Source organism: Neofelis nebulosa, chromosome 1, assembly GCF_028018385.1.
Source record: "Neofelis nebulosa isolate mNeoNeb1 chromosome 1, mNeoNeb1.pri, whole genome shotgun sequence".
NCBI classification, from domain to species: domain Eukaryota; kingdom Metazoa; phylum Chordata; class Mammalia; order Carnivora; family Felidae; genus Neofelis; species Neofelis nebulosa.
The window spans coordinates 71418413-71439216 of NC_080782.1; the positions used below are offsets into that span (position 1 = coordinate 71418413).

Genomic DNA, 20804 nt, shown 5'->3' on the forward strand with positions numbered 1-20804 from the left:
TGGAAAGAAGTAATGTGAAATAATCCATTGGCTCTTTAGTACTCTTGGATATCTGAGCTGTTTGTTACAAACTCAGGCTAAGAATAGCTTTACCCTTCTATTGGTAGTTATGTCTGGAGATGAAAAAAGAAGAAAAGATAAAAGGAGAGCTATGTCCAGGTTTTAACTTTGAAGGTAACTGTCTGTATTTATGCTTTTTCCAGGGAGCATAAAGGTAGTTTCAGCCTTGTCTCTTACTTTTAGTGCTCCTCAGCACTACAGTTCTTTACTTCTGTTCTAAATTTCATCATGTGCGGGGCGCCTGGGTGGCTCAGTCGGTTAAACGTCCGACTTCAGCTCAGGTCACGATCTCGCGGTCTGTGAGTTCCAGCCCCGCGTCGGGCTCTGGGCTGACCGCTCAGAGCCTGGAGCCTGCTTCCGATTCTGTGTCTCCCTCTCTCTCTGCCCCTCCCCCATTCATGCTCTGTCTCTCTTTGTCTCAAAAATAAATAAACGTTAAAAAAATTAAAAAAAAAAAAATAAATTTCATCATGTGCATCTTCTTTGACCATTATTTGTACTCAGGGGACTTGAATAATATTAACCCTCTTTTTCTTTTTTATTTGTTTACTTACTTATTTTTTATTGAAGTATACTTTTACAGGTGTACAACATAGTGATTTGACAACTCTATACGTAATGCTGTGCTCATCCCAAGTGTAGCTGCCATCTCTCACTGTACAAGGCTATTACCACACCATTCACTATACACCCTATGCTGTACCTTTCATCCCTGTGACTTATTCCATGATTGGGTATAGAATATGTACAGGTTGATTTTTTAAAAATTATGTTTACTCTGTCTCTCTCTGTCCCAAAAATAAATAAAAAACGTTGAAAAAAAAATTAAAAAAAAAAATTATGTTTAAAATTCAGACGGCCATGTGAGTTTTTTACCACATGAATTCTAAGGTTACTCATACTTAGCTTTGAGGTATGTTTTTTATATAAATTAAAACAAATTTTGTTTAACATTTTTTAATTTATTTTTTTGAGAGACAGAGACAGAGTGTGAGCAGGGGAGGGGCAGAGAGAGAGGGAGACACAGAATCTGAAGCAGGTTCCAGTCTGAGCTGTCAACACAGAGCCTGATGTGGGGCCCGAACCCATGAACCCTGAGATTATGATCTGAGCTGAGTTGGACACTTAAAGCACCTCTAGCTTTGAGGGTTTTTTTGATAAAAGGTATTTGATATGGACATTTGTATGTAATCTTGGATGTGTTCATGAACAAAATGATGTATTTTCTATATATATATATGAGGTAGTATTCTGATAGAAGTAGTAAAGGGACACCTGTTTGGCTTGGTGTCCTACTTCAGCTCACGTCATGATTCTGCATCTGTGAGTTCGAGCCCTGTGTTAGGCTCTGTGCTGATACTCACAGCCTGGAGCCTTCTTCAGATTCTATGTCTACCTGTCTCTCTGCCCCTCCCTCACTCATGCTATGTCTCTCGTTGTGTCTCAAAAATGAATAAACGTTAATTTTTTTTTTTTTTAAAGGGGCACCTGGGTGTCTCAGTTGGTTAAGTGGTGACTTAAGCTCAGGTCATGATCTCGCCATTCCCAAGTTTGAGTCCCACATCAGTCCCTATGATAACAGCTCAGAGCCTGGAGCCTGTTTCAGAGTCTGTCTTCCTCTCTCTCTGCCCTTTCCCCACTTGTACTCTGTGTGTCTCTTTCTCTCTCTCTCTTTCAAAAATAAATGTATATTAAAAAAATAAAAAATAAAGTTTAAATAAAAAAGTAGTAAAACAATTAAAATTTATATTTTGTGGTAGGGATCATCTAATACTAGGTATAATAAGTTACAATTCATATAATGTGATGAATGATACACACTGTTTGCTGGGTTAAAAATAGAAAACAAAGCAATTAAAATCTCAGTATAATTTTGTGTATTCAAACTTTTTCAAAATTTAACTTTGAAAGTTAAAGTAACTTTCCTGATAAGGATAGATCTTAGGCTTTCAACGAAAATTAACACATATATTTTTGCTTGGTGTTTTTCCATACCACTTATGACACCAGATGTGTGGAGTTTTTTTCATTCTAAAAAAATCTCTGATAATAACTGGGTATCTAACAATTCAGTGCAATTCTGACACCAACTCCTGGGGTTAATGCAGACCTCACCGATTATGGGCTTTAGTCCTATAAGACTGTCCCCTCTTCATACACCCCTCACGAATCCCAGGAGTCACCAGTAGTTCTCACTGACCAGCTGTGACTTCAAGAGTTCCCTCTAGTCTTTCCTCAGGTTTGATAATTTGCTAAAATGACTTACAGAACTCAGGAAAATACTTTTACTGGTTTATTGTAAAGGATACAACTCAGGACTGGCCAAATGGAAAAGATGCCTAGGACAAAGTACGGGGGGTGGAGAAGATGTGGAGCTTCCATAGAGTCTGTGGGCCTGTCACCCTCCTGGCTCCTTAAGGTGTTCACCAACCTAGAAGCTCTTCAATTTTCATTGTTGAAAAGTTTTTCTAACCTAGTCTCTAGCTCCTGTACCCTCCTAGGAAGTCAGGGGTTGAGGCTGACAGTTACCACTTTCTAAACACATGGTTTTTCTGGTGACCAGACGTCATCCTAAAGGTATCATCTAGGGGCCCCCGTTTAAGTCATTTCATTAGTATAAACTCAGGTGTGGTCAAAAGGGGCTTGTTCTGAATAACAAAGGACACTCCTATCAATCAGGAAATTCCAAGAGTTGTGGAGGCTCTGTTCTAGGAATTAGAAACAAAGACTAAGTATGCATTTTATACTATACCACAGTTCTTGTTATGCTTTAATATTCAATAAGAAGGTTTTCTTTTGATTGTGGTTTTCATGCTGTAATCTAATTATTACTTATTTATTGGGGGAAAACTTAATAAAAGAATAGAAAGTAAGTTTCTACTTTTAGCAAAAGTTTAAACTTATTCCTTTTTTTTCCTCCTAGGTCACTGATGAATTATTGGAAAAAATTGCATCAAGAAGTCAGAATATAATTGAAATCAACATTTCTGATTGTCGCAGTATGTCTGATACAGGCGTATGTGTTCTAGCATTTAAGTGTCCTGGACTTCTTAGGTATACAGCCTACAGGTGTAAACAGCTTTCTGACACTTCTATTATTGCGGTTGCCTCTCATTGTCCTTTACTTCAGAAAGTTCATGTAGGCAACCAGGACAAACTTACTGATGAAGGACTCAAACAGGTAAATATTAGCATCTATAAAATGGTTTTACTCTGATTAACTCAAAATGTTTGCTTGAAGCTACACTTTAACACATTATTATATGTTAAAAATAATGCTCAGAGACTAAAATAAGCCATCTTGTTTTTTGTACCCATGAGTGGTTGGTTCAGTAAAATTGATAAATAACTTTGGTGTGTTTTGTAGTGAGTGCCTGAATTTCTGGGACAAGCCATTTTATTTATTTTTTTGTTAGTTAAATTTTATACCAAATTTGGCTTTAGGTTCCAATAGTATGCATTTTGGGTTAGTATGAGGTTTTAAAAATTGACTTTTAATTCCCCTTTTACATTACTAGATGATATGCTTATGTGCTTCAAAATACATATTTTAAAGCATAAATGAAAGTCCAAATTAAGGAGTGTAGAATGAAGTAAAAGCTGCTCATTACCCATATTTGGAACAATAATTGGATTAAAATACTATATTTTATCTTTGATGCACTTCCTTTGGAAATGCCATTTAAAATTTTTTTGTCTCAGAGTGGATTATTCATTCATGAGTATTGAATGGAATCTATGTGCCAGGCTCTAGATTTGTGAATATTGTGAATATTTAGTAATGTTCCCAGTTTTGTACTAGGTACTTACTGTATTTTAACATGTAACCCTTGAAGTAACTTTGTGAAATAGTTGGTATTAAACTCATTTTGTAAAGGGAGAAATTAAAGGTTAGAAAGATTAATTAACTTGCCTAATGTTTAGCAAGTGGTGGAACTGGGGTTTAAAGCTTAGATTCTCCAAAATCTCTTCCATCTTTTGACTTTCCCACTCCAAAAGACTTTGAATAAGGGGGCCTGCTCTGTGAGGGCAGAGGCCCTGCACGTTTCCCACTCCAGCTACGGTTTTCTTGACAAACATTTTTGGAAGAAAGAGTTAATTAATAATTTCATTCAAGAACTTGTCAGGATTAAAGTTTAAATTTAGAAGTGGGGTGTAGTCCTGACACTTCCCAGTAAAAGCAGAATATTGGCAAAGTCCTAGATTTAAATCTGATCTGAAATGAACTTAGAAGAAGATCGCTAAATTTAAACATTACATATGAATTAATTGAAAGCTCAGTATTAGAAGGAATTTGGGGAGATTCCTTAAGCAGTACTGGGTGTGTCAATCTAATTTATGTATTAAAAATGCTAAAATGCAGACTGTTCTGTCTGCAGAGGCAAATTGTGCAATAACACCGTTATTTGTTTTAATATCTGTCCTGATCATTTCTGCTATATATACGATCACCCACTAGTGGAATGAAGTTCTTATATGTATTAGAACAAATTAATCTTTAATGGGAAATTATAAATTTTGTTGACATGGCATGATTTTTTTTGTGATAGAAATCTGTTGGCAAATTATACTTTATAATGAGACATTTATAGAGGTCTGTGTATTTATAAAGTTGACTAAATCTGTTGTATTTTTAAACATGATATAATATGAACAGTTGAGCAGACTGTTAAGGGTGTTTGTGGTAAGAATAAGATCATAACTATGATTGAAATAGAGGGAAAATAAAAAGTCCTTTAAGGAACAAGAGTTAATATGCCAATCAAGTACCATGAATTTATCTAACCTCTACAACTTCTCTAGAATGTAAGATATCTTGGAACCTATAAATTTATGATTAGATGTTTGCTTCAGATTTTCATGGCTCTTTTTTAAATACATATAATTTTAATTTTTAGAAAGAGAGAGAGTGCACGGGAGTGGGGGAAAAGGGCAGAAGGAGAGAGAGAATCTTAAGCAGTCTCCATTCTCAGCCCAGAGCCTGGCAAAGGATCTCACAAATGGATCTCACAACCATGAGAGACCATGACCTGAGCTGGAATCAGAAGCTTAACCAACTGAGCCACCCAGGTGCCCCATAGGCAAATATTTTAAATCAATTTTTGGAAACATGCTCAAAGAGCTAGTGGAAAGTATGGACAAACAACTAAAAGTTTTAGAAACTAAAAGAATTCTAGAAAATGATGTATCAACAAATTGAGATAGTAATAAAGATCTAGAAATTATCAAAAGGAACTAAATTGTAATTCTGGAGCTAAAAAGTACAATAACTGATATTAAAAAATTTTCTAGAGGGATGCAGCATCAGATAGGGGTAGGCAGGAAAGAATGAGTGAACCTGGAGATGAAACAAAGTGAATTATTGTGTCTGAGAAGAAAAAGAAAAAAAGAATGAGGAAAAGTGAATAGAGCCTGAAGGACCTGTGGGATATCACTAAGGAGAACAACATTTGCATTATGATTGTCCCAAAAGGAGAAGGGAGAGAGAAAGAGAAAGAATATTTGGAGAAATAATTACTAAAACGTACCAAATTTGATGTGAAAGACATGAATCTGTATATCCAAGAAACTCAATGAACTCCAGGCAGATTAATTTCAAAGAAGCCTACAATGAGACACATGATAGTATGATTGTCAAAAGCCACAGACAAATAGAGAATCTTGAAAGCAGCAACAAGAGTAGTGTCTCTTAGCGTACAAGAGATCTTTAATAAGATTAACAATTGATTTTTCATGCAAAACCTTGGAACCAGAAAGCAGTGTGCTGATGTAAGTTCTGAGAGAGAAAATATCAAATAATTTGATATTTGACAAAACTATAAATATGAAGTCAACATTAAGATATTCTCAGGTAAACAAAAAGTGAGGGAAGGGGCACCTGGTTGGCTCAGTCAGTGGAGTATGTGACTCTTAATCTTGGGGCTGTAGATTTGGGCCCTGAATTGGGTATTAGATATTACTTAAAAAATCAAAAAAAAAAAAAAAAGGAATTCATCATTAGTAAATCTGCTTTACACGAAATGCTAAAAAGAGCATGATAGTTATATAGGTAAATATAAAAGATAGTTTTACTTCACTTTTGGTTTGTAACTCCTCATTTTTTCCTATGTGATTGAAGAAAAGCAAATGTATAGAATGAAGATTATAAATCTATGTTAATGGGCATGTAATGTGTAAAAGTGTAATCTATGATAATACTGTAAGTAGAAGGAGTAGAGACATAGCACCATCATGTATACTGTTGACACTATGTTGGTATTGTTCAAATTATGCTATTATAAGTTTATGATGTTAATTGTAGTCTCCATGGTAACCATTAAGAAAATAACTGAAATATGTGTAGGAAAGTAATGGGAAGAGAATCAAATGGTATACTGCATAAAATCTATTAAATACAAAAAATGTGATAATGGAGGAATTGAGGAACAAAAAACATTTAAGACCTACAGTAAGCAAATAGTTTCTAAATGGCAGAAGTAAATCCTTCCTTGCCAGTAGTTACTTTATTTTATTTTATTTTTTAATTTTTAAAGTTATTTTATTTTGAGACAGAGAGAGCACGGGAGGGACAGAGAGCAGTGGGGAGAGAAAGAGTCCCACCACCAGCTCAGAACCTGATGGGCTTGAACACACAAACTGTGAGATCATGAACTAATCTGAAACCAAGAGTCAGACACTTCACCCACCGAGCCACCCAGGCGCCCCTATCAGTAGTTACTTTAAGTTAAATAGATTAATTGGAGCACCTGGCAGGCTCAGTCGTAGGGCATGTGACTTTTTTTTTTTTTTTAAGATGTTAAGTACTCTCTGCACCAAATCTGGGGCTTGAATTCATAACCTCATGATCAAGAGTCACATGCTCTTCCGACTGAGCCAGCCAGGTGCCCTAAGCAAGCAGTTCTTCCTTTTTTTTTTTTTTTTAACGTTCATTTTTTTTTTTTTTAAGTTTATTTATTCTGAGAGACACAGACACGGTGCAAGCAGGGGAGGGACAGAGAGAGAGAGCAAGAGAGAGAATCCCAAGTAGACTCCACACCAGCAGCTCAAAGCCTAATGTGGGGCTTAAACTCATGAACTGTGAGATCACGACCTGAGCTGAAACCAAGAGTCAGACGCCTAACTGACTAAGCCACTCATGCAACCCAAATAAATGTTCATTTATTTTTGAGAGATAGAGAGTGCGAGCAGGGAAGGGACAGAGAGCAACAGAGGATCTGAAGCAGGCTGTGTGCTGAAAGCAGCAAGCCCAGTGCAGGGCTTGAACTCATGAACTGTGAGATCATGGCCTGAGCCGAAGTCAGCTGCTTAACCAACTGAGCCACCCTGGTGCCCCTAAGCATGCAACTCTGATCTCATAGTCATGAGTTCAAGCCCCACATTGGGTGTGGAGTCTACTTAAAAAAAAGTTAGATTATACTGTAAAAGACAAAGATTGGCAGAATGGATAAGAAGATAACTGTACCTATCATGTCTATAAGAGACTCATTTTTTGATAGAGACAGAATGAAGTTGAAAGTAAAGGATGGAAAAAAGATACTCCATTCATTCCCACCAACAGTGTGAGAGGGTTATCCTTTCTCTGCATCTTTGCTCACATTTGTTGTTGCCTGTGTTGTTAATTTGAGCCATTCTGACAGGTGGGAGGTGGTATCTTATTCTGGTTTTTATTTGTATTTTCCTGATGATGAGTGATGTTGAGCATTTTTTCATGTGTCTGTTAGCCATTTGTATGTATTCTCTGGAAAGCTCATGGGGTGGGGGTTTCTCAGAAAGTTAAAACTAGAATTACTCTATGACCCAGCAATTGCACTACTAGGTATTTATCCAAAGAATACAAAAATACTGGTTCAGAGGGGCATATGCACCCATGTTTATAGCAGCACTATCAACAATAGCCAAATTATGGAAAGAACCTAAATGTCCATCAACTGATGGATACATGTGTGACACACATGTATAATGGAATATTACTCAGCCATCGTTTCATTCAAAACGAATGAAATCTTGTCATTTGCAACAATGTGGATGGAACTAGAGAGTATTATGCTAAGTGAAATAAGTCAGAGAAAGGCAAATACCACGTGATTTTGCTCAGATGTACAGTTTAAGAAACAAAACAGATGAGCATAGGGGAAAGAAGGAAAAATAAGATAGAAACAGAGAGGGAGGCAGATTATAAGAGACTTTATAGAGGACAGACTGAGGGTTGCTGGAGGAGAGGTGGGTGGAGGTATAGGCTGAATGGGTGATGGGCATTAAGGAGGACACTTGTTGGGATGAGCACTCAGTGTTACATGTAAGTGATGAATCCCTAAATTCTACTGATATCAATACTACACTATAACTAACTTGAATTTAAGTAAAAAAAAAAAAAAGATATTCTGTTCAAATGCTAATAACCAAAGATGGTTGGAGTAGCTGTATTATCATCAGAAAAAAATCAATTTTAAGTCAAACAAGTTTATAGTAGACACTGAAGCTCATTATATATTGATGGGTTTCAATTTCTCAGGAAGATAGAACATTTATAAGCATATATATACTTAATAACAGAGCTCCTAAATATAGGAAACAAAAGTGGAAAGGTTTGAAGGGAGAGATAGGTAATTCTCCATTAATAATTAGAAACTTTAATACTGCACTTCAGTGATGGCTACAACAACCAGACCGAAGATCAACGAAGAAATGGAGGACCTGAACAGTGCTATAAACCAATTATACCTAACAGACATATATAATACACTCTACAATAGAATATATATGCTTTTCAAGTACACATGAAACATTTTCAAGATTAGACCACAAACAAGTCTTAGAAAGTTGAAAAGATTGAAATCATGCAAGTTTCTTCTGTGATCACAGTGAAACAAATCTAGAAATCAGTAACAAAAGGAAAATTCGAAAATGTATGAATATGTGGAAGTTAAGCAACACACTCTTCTACAGCCATTGGGTTATAGAGGAAATGATAAAGGAAATTGGAAAATACCTTGAAATGAATGAAAATTAAGACACAATACACAAAAAGTTATGGGATGCAACAAAAGTAGTGCTCAGAGGGAATTTCATGGCTGTGAAAGCTTACATTACAAAGAAAAATATGAAATTAGTAACCTAAATGTACACCTGAAGGAGCTTGAAAAAGAAGTTAGCAGAAGGGAGGAAATAATGATCTGAGATAAATGAAGCAGAAAACAGAAAACTAGTTTTTCTGAAAATACTAACAAAAATGACAAATCTTTGAGTAAGAAAACAAAGAAGACTCAATTCACTAAATCAGAAATTTAAGCATGAACATTTCCACCAACTTTATAGAAATAATAACAGTTCTATAAGAAAATTAAGAGCAACAATACACCAACAAACTGGGTGGCCTAGATGAAATGGGCAAATTGCTAGAAATACACAAATGGCAAAAACTGATTGAAGAAGAAGTAGAAAATCTTCTACAACAAGTAAGGAGATTGAACCAGTAATAAAAATCCTCTCCAAAAAGAAAAGACAGAAACCAGATGGCTTCCCTCATGAATTTCCTCAAACATATAAAGAATTAATACCGTTCCTTCTTAAACTTTTCCAAAATATTTAAGAAGCAGCAAGCAGTACTTCCTAACTCCTATGAGACCAGCATTAGCCTGATTTTGAAGCCAAAGACACTTCCAGAAAAGACAATTACAGAACAGTATCCTTGATAAGTATAAATGCAAAAAAATGTCAAAAAAATAGCAAGCAGAAGCCAGAAACATATTAAAAGGATTATGTATTATGACCAAGTGTGATTTATTCCTTGATTGCAAAGGCTCAATCAAGCCACTGATGAAAATCAATCAGTGTACTATATCACATAACTAGAATGGAGGAAGAACTCACATAATCATCTTACTTGGTGTAGAAAATGCATTTGGTGATTCTAGTATCTTTCCATGTTAAAATCATGCCATAAACTAGTAATGGAAGGACACTTCCTCAGCGTAATAAAGGCCATATATATCAAAACTATTGTTAATATCATACTCAATGGTGAATGACTGAAAAATTTTCCCTTAAGTTCAAGAATGAAACCACGATGCCCACTTTCGCTTTTTCTCTTCAACATTGTACTGGAAATTCCAGCCAGAGTAATTAGGCAAGAAAAAGAAATAAAAGCCTTCAAAATTGGAAAAGAAGAAGTAAAACTATCTCAGTTTGCATGGTTTTATATAGGCACACCTCAGAGATACTGCAGGTTCGGTTCTAGACCACCACAGTAAAGCAAATTACAATAAAGCAAGTCAAATGAATTTAAGTTCCCAGTGGATATAAAAGTTACGCTTATGCTAATTGTAATTTATTAAGTGTGCAATAGCACTATGTCTAAAACAATAATGTACATTTCTTAATTAAAAAATACTTTATTGCTAAAAAGTGCTAGCCATCATCTGAGCTTTCAGGGAGTCATAATCTTTTTGCTGATTGCCTTGGTGTTGTTGGCTGCTGACCGATCAGAGTGGTGGTTGCTTAAAGTTGGGGTGGCTCTGGCAGTTCTCTTAAGAAACCACTTTCTTCATCCATAAGAAGCAACTCTTCATCTGTTAATGTTTTATCATCAGATTGCAGCAATTCAGTCACATCTTCAAGCTCCACTTCTGATTCGAGTTCTCTTGCTATTTCTACCACATCTGCAGTTACTTCCTCTGCTTAAGTCTTGAACCCTCAGAGTCATCCATGAGGGTTGGAATCAACTTCCTCCAAACTTCCATTAATGTAAATATTTTGACCTTTTCCCATGAATCAGGAATGTTCTTAATGATGTCTAGAATGGTGAATCCTTTCTGGAAGATTTTTTTTTAATTTTTTTTTTTTTTTTGTAAACAAGCTTTTTGCCCAGTGTGGGGCTGAACTCATGGTCCTGAGACCAAGAATCACAAGGAGAGTGGGGGAAATGGAAAACAACTAGTTGGTGGAACAGTCAGAACACATGTACCATTTATCAATTAAGTCTGCCGTCTTATATGGGTATGGTTAAATTGGAGATCAATGATCACAGATCACCATACCAAGTATAATAATAATGAATATGTTTGAAATATGGTGAATTTTACCCAAATGTGACACAGAGACATAAGATGAGAAAATGCTGTTGAAAAAATGGTGCTGATAGACTTGCTCAATACAGGGTTGTAAATTTGTTAAAAAATAACTGTGAAGTACAATAAGATGAAGTACAATAAAATGAGCTATGACTGTATATAGAGTAGACAGACCCTAAAAAAACTCTTCCCAAAACTGTTTGAGCTAATAAAAGTATTCAGCGAAGTTCTAGGATACAAAATCAGTGTGCAAAAATTAGTTGCATTTCTGCAAACTAGCAGTGAAAAATCCAAGGAAGAAATTACGAAAATAATTGCGTTTACCATAGCTGCACAAATAAAATATTAAGGAGCAAATTTAGCAAAGCACATGCAAGACTTACACACTGAAAACTACAAAACAGGTTAGAAAGAAACTAAAAAACACCTAATAAATGGAAAGACATCTTGAGCTCCTGAATTGGAAGACAGTATTTTTAAGAGGATAATACTACCCAAAATGATCTACAGATTTAATGTAATCCCCATTAAAATTCCACTGGTGGTTTTGCAGAAATTAAAAAAACTCATTATACAATTCATAAGGAATTTTAAAGGACCCAGAACAGCCACAACATTTTTGAATAGGAAGAACAAAGTTGGAGGAGTCATACTTCTCAATTTTAAAACTTCTTATGAAGGTATAGTCATTGAAACAGTGTGATACTTAGTGGAAGAACAGATGTATAGAAAAATGGAATAGAATTATGAGTCCAGTAAACCCTCACATCTTTAGTCAATTGATTTTTTACCATAATGCCAAGACCATTCAGTGGGGGAAAGAACACTTTTCAAAAAAAAAGTGCTGGTAAAATTGGATGTCCACATACAAAAGAAAGAAATTTGATTATTTATACCATATACAGAAATTAAATGGGTCAGAGACCTGAATTTAAGAGCCAAAACTATAACACTCTGAAGAAGGGATAGGTGTATATCTTTAGGACTTTGGAGTTGGTAATGATTTCTTAAATACGACACCAAAAAGGCAGGCAACAAATGTAAAAAACAGATAAACTGGACTTGATTAAAATTAAAAACTTTTGTGTTTCTATGGACATTATCAAGAGAGTGAACAGGCAACCCACAAAATATGAGAAAATATTTGCAAATCGTGTATCTGAAAAGGGTTTAATATGTAGACTATATAGAGGACTATTACAGCTCAACATCAACAGAAGCCGTCCCAAAACTCAGTTGACAGGCAAAATGCTTGAATAGACCTTACCAAAGAGGAGATACAAATAGCCAAGAAGCACATGAAAAGATGCTTAACATCATTAGCCGCTAGAGAATTGCAAATCAAAACCACAATGAGATACCAGTTTATACCTATTCTCATGTAAATAAGCCCAAACCCACAAAACGAAATAAACGCAGTGTGGCTTTGTGTATTTGGAGAAACTGGAACTTTGTACATTGCTGGTTAGGAATATAAAATGGTGTGCCTCGTGTGGAAAACAGTTTGGTGGTTCTTCAAAAGATTGAATACGGGGTTAACATATGACTCAGCAATTGTGCCCTCAAAATATACCCCAAATAATTGAAAAAGATGACTTAAGTAGATACTTGTTTATTAGTTTTTGTAGCATTATTCATAATAGTCAAGGTGTGGAAACAACCCAATGTCTATTAAGAGATGAATGAGTAAACAGAAAATATATATGCATAATGGAATATTATTTAGCCATGTAATAGCATGAGATGCTGATACATGTTACTTAGTGCATGAATGAACCTTGAAAACATACACAAAGTTAAGTAGGCTAGATACAAAGAACAAATATAGTATGATCATACTTACATAAAATACCCAGAATAGAAAAATTTTCACAGAGATGTAATGTAAACAGGAGTTTTCAGGGGCTAGGGGAAGTCAGGAATGGGGACTTGTTGCTAAATGTGTAGAGCGTTGGGGTGCCTGGGTGGCTCAGTCGGTTAAGCATCTGACTTTGGCTCAGGTCATGATCTCATCAGGTCATGATCTCACTGTTCCCGAGTTCGAGCCCCGTGTCAGACTCTGTCCTGACAGCCCAGAGCCTGGAGCCTGTTTCAGATTCTGTTTCTCCCTTTCTGTCTCTGCCCTTCCCCTGCTCGTGCTCTGTCTCTCTCTCTCAAAAATAAACATTAAAAAAAAATCAATAGGTAGAGTGTTTGGAGTGATAAAGTTTTGGAAGGAGGCATGGTGATGGTTGCATAACACTGTGAATGTAATTAATGTCACTAAATTGTATATCTAAATATGACTAAAATGGCAATTTTTATGTTCTATACATTTTATCACAGTAAAGGAAAAAAATAAAATATCTAATTGTTTTTAGATTCAAAATTTCTGTAAGATGAAGGAAAATGTCAGTCTCCCCTAATCTATCTTTACATGTTCCAATGATGTTCAGTCAGTTAGGGAATGAAGAGGTGTATATTGAGCATGTACTATGTGTCAGGCACTGTTTATATATTCTAACTACATGTTCATATTAAATTTCTCTTTTGATTCACATCTATTCTGAGATGAGGAGGCAGTTATAGAGGGATTGTAAGTTATTTATCTGAGGTTGAAGTAGTAAGTGATAGGACTGACTCATATCCAGGGGTGTCTATAATTCATACTAAATCTACTCAGTTCATTCCCTCCACTTTACAGATGACATGGCACACATTTTACCCTCATAATGGTGATTGATGTTTAATAATAAGACTGAAAAACTAGAGATCTTGAAAAACCTTTTTTGGCAAAATGTGTTGTGTTTAGTTAAAGGATATTTTAGGTATTCTTTCTACATTAGCATCACAATTGGCAAAAGGAAGTAAATATATATTGGGTTCTTTTTATATATGTTACACAATTTAATCTTCACAACAAAACTGAGGTGGTATTTCAAGATGAAAAATGGAATCTCTTGTAAGTTATTTGCCCAGGTTCACATAGCTAGGAAGGTATGGAGGTAATATTCTCTTTCAATTTTTTGATCTCTGAATCATGTGATAACTAGAAATGTAGAGCTTTTATATAAATGTCAAGAGGCTTTTTTTTTTCAGGAAATTCATCTGTATAGCATTTCTAAAACATTCCTTTCCCATGGATCCTAATGAATAGTTTTGTAATAGCTTCCTTCTTTACCCATTAATAATGATTAATAATGATATACAACATTTATTAAGCACTTTTATATGCCTTACAGTATGCTAATTAACATTTCTATGTGCAGTGTCATTTTTAATCTTCTCAGCAACTCTGTGAGGTATAGGTAGGCATTATTATAATTCATTATAAGCCTGATGATGGGCCTGAGAATGGAAGTTGGTCAGTTAACTGAAAATCAATTAAATTAAGGAATCACAAAAATCAGTGTGTGTCATAAACATTTTAATTAAAAAGCAATATAAATGTAATTCATTCATGACTCTTTTGATATAGGGTTAAGGCCTTTTTCTTGAGTTAGAAATGGCTAGTTAGAGTTTTGGCTTTCTTTGGTTCAACTATTACAATGCTGTCACCTTCGTGATTTTCGGTTGTTTTTTCATTTAAGTGATACAGGAACTTAAAACTACTAACAGAGGAATATGAGTGCATCTTAATTCAGAATATGATCTTTCCAGTACACATCTTCTTACCATGGGATTGCATTCAATGAACCTGTTGTAAATTGAAAATACCCTGTCAAAAATGCATTTAGTATACATAATTTACCTGGCATCACAGCCTAGCTGACCTTAAACTTGCTCAGAACCCTTACACTAGCTTACATTTGGGCAAAATCATGTAACACAAAATTTATTTTATAATAAAGTGTCAGATATCTCATGTAATTTATTGAATACTGTATGAAAGTGAAAAACAGAATGTATGGGTACAGAATGATTTTAAGCGTACAGGTTGTTTACTGTCATGATCACATGGCTGGCTGGGAATTGCAGTTCCCCGCTCATGCCCAGCATCATGAGAGTGTATCTTACTACATATTGCCAACCTAGAAAAGGATCAAAGTTCAAAATTTGAAGAATAGTTTCTGCTGAATGTGTATTGCTTTGGCACCATCTTAAAGTAAAGAGATCATAAGGCAAACCATCCTAGGTTGGACCATATGGTTGTCTTACCCAAAACTAATATGACAGCAGCTTTTTATGGCTTCCTTTTATTGAATGCAAACATTCAACCTAGTTTTTATAGCTACAGCTTTCTTTTTTCCTTCTTATTGAAGTCATTTATTTATTTTTCTTAATACAATTGTGTTATAAAAATTACAATTAGAAAAAACAGATTTGGGAACAAGCATCCCTGCCTCTTGGCAGTTTTCTTCTCTCAAGTTTTGTTGACATTTGCTATTTCAATGTGTTCCTTTTTTTCATTGTGATAAAATATACATAACATTTACCATTTTAATCATTTTGAAGCATATAAATCAGTGGCATTAAGAATAGAATATTGTGTGATTATCACCAATATCTATTTCTAGAACTTTTTCATCATTCCAACTAGTAACTCCATACCAGTTAAACATTTACTTTCTATTCCTCCTTTTTCCCTCATGCCCTAGTAAGCTCTGTTTTGAGTCTATGAATTCTAGGCCTATTCTAGCTGTCTCCTATAAGTGGAATCATGCAACAGTAAATATTTTGTGTCTGGCTTATGTTTTTAAGGTTCATATATGTTGTAGCATATAATAGAGTTTCATTCCTTTTCATGGCTGAATAATTTTCCGTTGTATGTATAAACTACATTTTTTCTTTTCATCTGTTGATGGACACTTAATAGCTTTCTATGTTTTAAAAATGAAGTTGAAAAAGTTTTAATCACAGTATTTTCTTAGTTGAAACATTAGTCGTGACAAAGGTTTTTTTGGTGTGTTTTGGTGTTGAAATAGCATTTTTGATATGGATTGAGTTTTATTCACTGTTCTCATTTGCATGTGGATAATAATTACAGCAGTGACACATTGGGAATGGAAAGTAGAAGGAATAACTTTCCTTTTCTAGTGAAGGCAGCATATTTTAAAAATATTTTCTTAATACTGATTTTGAGCAACTTTCATGTGACATTGGAAGACCTACTCTTGTTTTTATCCCACACCAGTTTTGTGATTTCAGTTGTCTAAATTCATTGTCCGTTGAAGTATATTCTTCCTAAGGTGTTTTTTTTTAATTATAAAAATAACCTGGTAATAACAGATGGCTTCTTAAAACAAATTCTCTTTTATAAATGCTCAAGGGTAGTATGCAATATTTTAATTAAAACTTGAGATGCTAGGAAAATCACCTCCCAACATTTTATAGAAAAATTTGAAAAATACCTTCGGATGTTTTAGAGCAAATTTGTGAATAATCTTGAATAATTATTATAAAGAAGAAGAGAATTAATCAAGGGCAATCTATTTTCTGTTATATTTGTTTACTTCAGTCCATTTGTACTCCTGATTACTGTCACATGTGAAAATGAACCATGGCTTAATGGATGGATGGAGTAGCTTCTTTTTAGGTGATGGAGTGACCAGCAGCATGCTTTTCATTAAACACTTGCCTTCAGGGTTGACTGCTGAGTGCCTTTTATATATTATTGTTCTTCCTGAGTTAGAGAGGGGTCTTCTATTACTATTTATCTGATTTTTACCTTTCATGGGTAGCCAGATATTGAACTGATGTCGATAAAAATTCAGAACTTCTCTTTTAAAAAAAATTTTCTTTCTTTATTTTGAAAGACAGAGACAGACACATACACATATGCAAGTGGGTGAAGGGCTGAGAGAGAGGGAGAGAGAATCCTAAGCAGGCTCAGAGCTATTGGCTTGGAGCCTGATGTGGGGCTTGAACTCACAAACTGTGAGATCATGACCTGAGGGAAAACCAAGAGTTGGACACTTTAACCGACTGAGCCACCCAGGTGCCCCAAAATTCAGAACCTCTTAAATGATAAACTTGGGTTCTATATCTTAGGTTACTAAGACCATTTACTTGAGTGAAGAGTGAGAGTTAGGATTGCACCTGACATGGGTGCCAGATTCAAGTAGAAATAAAGGGCAGGTTGAATGAAAATGGAGAGGTGTGGTTGGAGGTAAAATTCCACAAGGTTAATAATCTCCATTACCTAGGAAGGCCTTCAGGCAGCAGTTTTCCAGTATCCAGCCAAGGTAAGTATTGATATTCATCTAGTCAACATCAACCAGATAGGTATTCTTACCTGGTGATGAGTAGTTATCATTTCACAGTGTTCTTTGGTAAGGTGGGAAGTAATATGGAGATAATTTTGAGATGTTTGTAGATCCTTTAGGTATTGATTTTTGCTGGGATAAGAATAATGGGGGTAGATTATTTACTTGATATAGGAGGAGATGGATTATAATTTAGTGTTTCCTACCCTAGCATTGGTTCCGGTAGAGGTGTCTTCTAGTGGGTTTCTGCTCTGGCAAGTTGTTTTTCTGTGTCCACCGTTTTGTCTCTCCAGTTTTGGGGACACTGGTTTTTCTTGTAACCTCATTTCTGTAAGAAGAGTTATTGATTTTTCAGTTAAGTTTTTTTCCTTTCTTATTAGTATGGAGTGGTGACTTCTTTAAAAATTTTTTTAAAATTCTTTATTTTTGAGATTGAGACAGAGTGTGAGCAGGGAAGGGGCAGAGAGAGAGGGAGACACAGAATCCGAAGCAGGCTCCAGGCTCCAAGCTGTCATCACAGAGCCCAATGCGGGGCTGAAATTCACGAACCATGAGATCATGACCTGAGATGAAGTTGGATGCTCAACCGACTAAGCCACCCAGCTGCCCCTGGAGTGGTGACTTCTAAATTCCTTACCTGCTGGACTAGAAACTGCAGGTTAATTTTTTTAAAGGCATTACTATTACTGGATGATGATTCTGATCTTGTTTATACTCAGTCATATGCTTTAATATGGTAGATTAGTGAAAAGTCCAGCGTCTTTAACTTAAATAATCTAGAATAGTCCCTATACTGGGGCTTGGTTCTTACTCCATAGTACCACCTTTTCCATGTCTCATCTGAAAGCCAGTGTTCTTATCAAGATCTCTCCATTTTGGTAGGGCCAGAGCTTTAATATCTCTAGCACTCTCTTTCTGAATAGAGAATTCTGTTTTTAGACGAGTTATATACAACTTCTATAGTTTTTAGATAGAGGACTAATTGTATGAAATTTAGGGAATTGTGACAGGGCTATTCATATAGGTTGATGCCCTCTCAATGTTTTCCTATGGACAATGGACAAGATGATTGCAGCATTGAGAGATCTGAACAACATTAACAGAACTGGGAAATATATTGGGTAAAATGATTGACTCTCCGGTGATTGGATGGTCTGGAACCTTAGGATACTTACAGTTGGGAAAATGATGATTAGTTCAAATAAGTACTGATGGAAATGCAGTCTTGCCTATCATGTCCAGTGATGATGTTTAAAACAGAACATCAGTTTCTGCAGTGAGACTAAATGACAGTAATTATCCCCTGAGGCACTCTTTTTTGATAAGTTTCTGAGGCTCTCCTGCTGCTGATGTCTCTTGAAGCCCATGTTGCTTCTACTTCTATGGAAAGTCACTTGTTTTTATATAAAACCAAAAGACACTTGATAAGTCAAAATACCAGGTGATCAGCTTCAAACTCTTTTGCAGGCTGCAGCAGTGTGACTTACGTGTGTTGACATGAGATTCTACCAACCTGTTCATACAAACTAATGTCTGCATTCCTACCAGATACCTCATTCACTCCTTCTGTATAGACTCCTCTGTATTTTTTCAGTGGTCCTGGTTGGTGCGCTAAGTGTTGAGGCCTCTTTACTTCCTAGGATCTGAACAAATTAACAAGAGAAGGTAATAGGGACAGAGGAAAAATATCAAGTCAACTTTATTACTCAGAAAGGCTAGATTGGAGAATATTGCTTAAAATGGAGCAGAATGGGCTTGTTAACTCTGGAGGTTGGCCGGCAGACCCACTCATCAACTCGGCCACACCAGCAGAGTGGCCTTGCAAATATAGAAGTGCATGCTTGTTTGCTGTGGGCAGTTTGTTTCCAGGGGGAAGAAGGATAGAGATGAGCTGAACATGTCCAGTGTATTAAACACAAACTAGTCAGTGGAGAGATAAGGAATTAGACTAATTGAACTTTCTCCAGAAGAAGGAAGCATTACTCTTCTACGCCTATCTGTATTTTCTTGATTTATCCATTTTAGACCATCTAGGCAGATTCCTTGCTATGGAAGATGAGAATTTAGCTTACTTATCCTTCCCGGTCTCCTATTCACTCATCCTCCCAACATAATTCTTCCATAATTTTGATTAAGTATTTGGTATTTACATTTTATAATTACATACCTGCCTTTTTTCTCTATAGAATTTTGTGGTTCTTGAAATTAATCTTCTCATCCCATTTAGTTTACTGACTTTTTATGATTTTTTAAATGTTTTTATTTTCTTTTTGAGAGAGAGAGACAGAGACAGAGAGAGAGACACACAGAGAACACGTGGGGGAGGGGCAGACACAGAATCCAAAGCAGGCTCCAGGCTCCAGGCTCCGAACTGTCAGCCCAATGTGGGGCTCAAACTCACAAACTGAGATCAAGACCTGAGCCGAAGTCAGACACTCAACTGACTGAGCCACCCAGGCACCCCATTTACTGAGTTTTATAGTCTTATCATGAATGGAGTCAAAAGCTTTTCCACAGTTGCATTAGTATATCTATATGTGGATACTTAGTTAATATATATCTTCATATAGCAGATTTGCCTGGCATAGTCTGTAGGGTCCACATTGGACTTCTTGTATACAAGTGCTCTTGCGTTAGTGGTCATCAAAGTATCTTAACCTTCACCATTATCCTTAAGGTTTTCCTGATCTTGTGGTTGTATTAGATATCCTGTTACCTAGATGTTATATCTTCTTTCTCTTGGTGTATTCTTGTTTTGTAGAGCACAGATTTTAGTAGCTTCCTGATAAAGAATATATAGGAGGTAAATCTTTTGAGAACTTGCGTGTCTGAAGATGTCTCCTTTTTATACTCATACTTAATTCATAGTCTCAATCCTGAGCATAGATTCTAGGTTTGAAATACTTGTCCTTGAGAATTTGGTGGCATTGCTCTATTGCTTTCTTTCAGTGTTGTCATTAAGAAGTTTGATGCCTTTTTAATAGCAGTCTTTTATATGAAATATGTCACTGGAAGTCTGTAGAATCTTTTTTTTATACCCTTTAATTCTGACATTTTATGGTGATTTGCCTTGTCATTGGTCTGTTTTTGTCATTTGTGCTGGACATGTGAATGTGCTTTTTCAGTCCAGAAGTCCCTATCTTTTAATCCTGGAACATCTTACAGAATTCTTTATTTGAATTTCTTCATTTTCACCTTAGAAACTTTCATGTCATCCCCACATTTTCTGGAGTATGCTTTTGCTTTGAGCTGTGCATGGTGCACCTCAGTCCAAAAACCCTGTGTTTTACTTACTCCAGTCTTTTGCTATTGTGAGAGAGTGGGCAAGATCAGGCTGTGCAGTCATGGGTAGGTGATCTGAGTGGTTAACCACTTCTTAAGTACACTTTAAAGAATTCTGGTGTTTTTAATGCCATCCTTGCCCTCAATGCCAGACATATGTGAGCCTATGAGGAGTTTTGTAGTGATTATCAAGTTGATTTTCCATCTT

The 20804-nt window shown here is 35.7% G+C and overlaps 1 protein-coding gene across 4 annotated transcripts in view; it reads left to right on the top strand.

The window, feature by feature from the left end:
- FBXL17 (F-box and leucine rich repeat protein 17) overlaps positions 1 to 20804 on the top strand; it is a 507842-nt gene that overhangs the window by 22153 nt on the left and 464885 nt on the right. For all 4 annotated transcript variants that reach the window (XM_058725404.1, XM_058725415.1, XM_058725393.1 and 1 more), the window contains exon 3: positions 2984 to 3241. In XM_058725404.1, coding sequence (XP_058581387.1) covers positions 2984 to 3241 — 258 coding nt within the window. The remainder of the gene's footprint in view (positions 1 to 2983; positions 3242 to 20804) is intronic.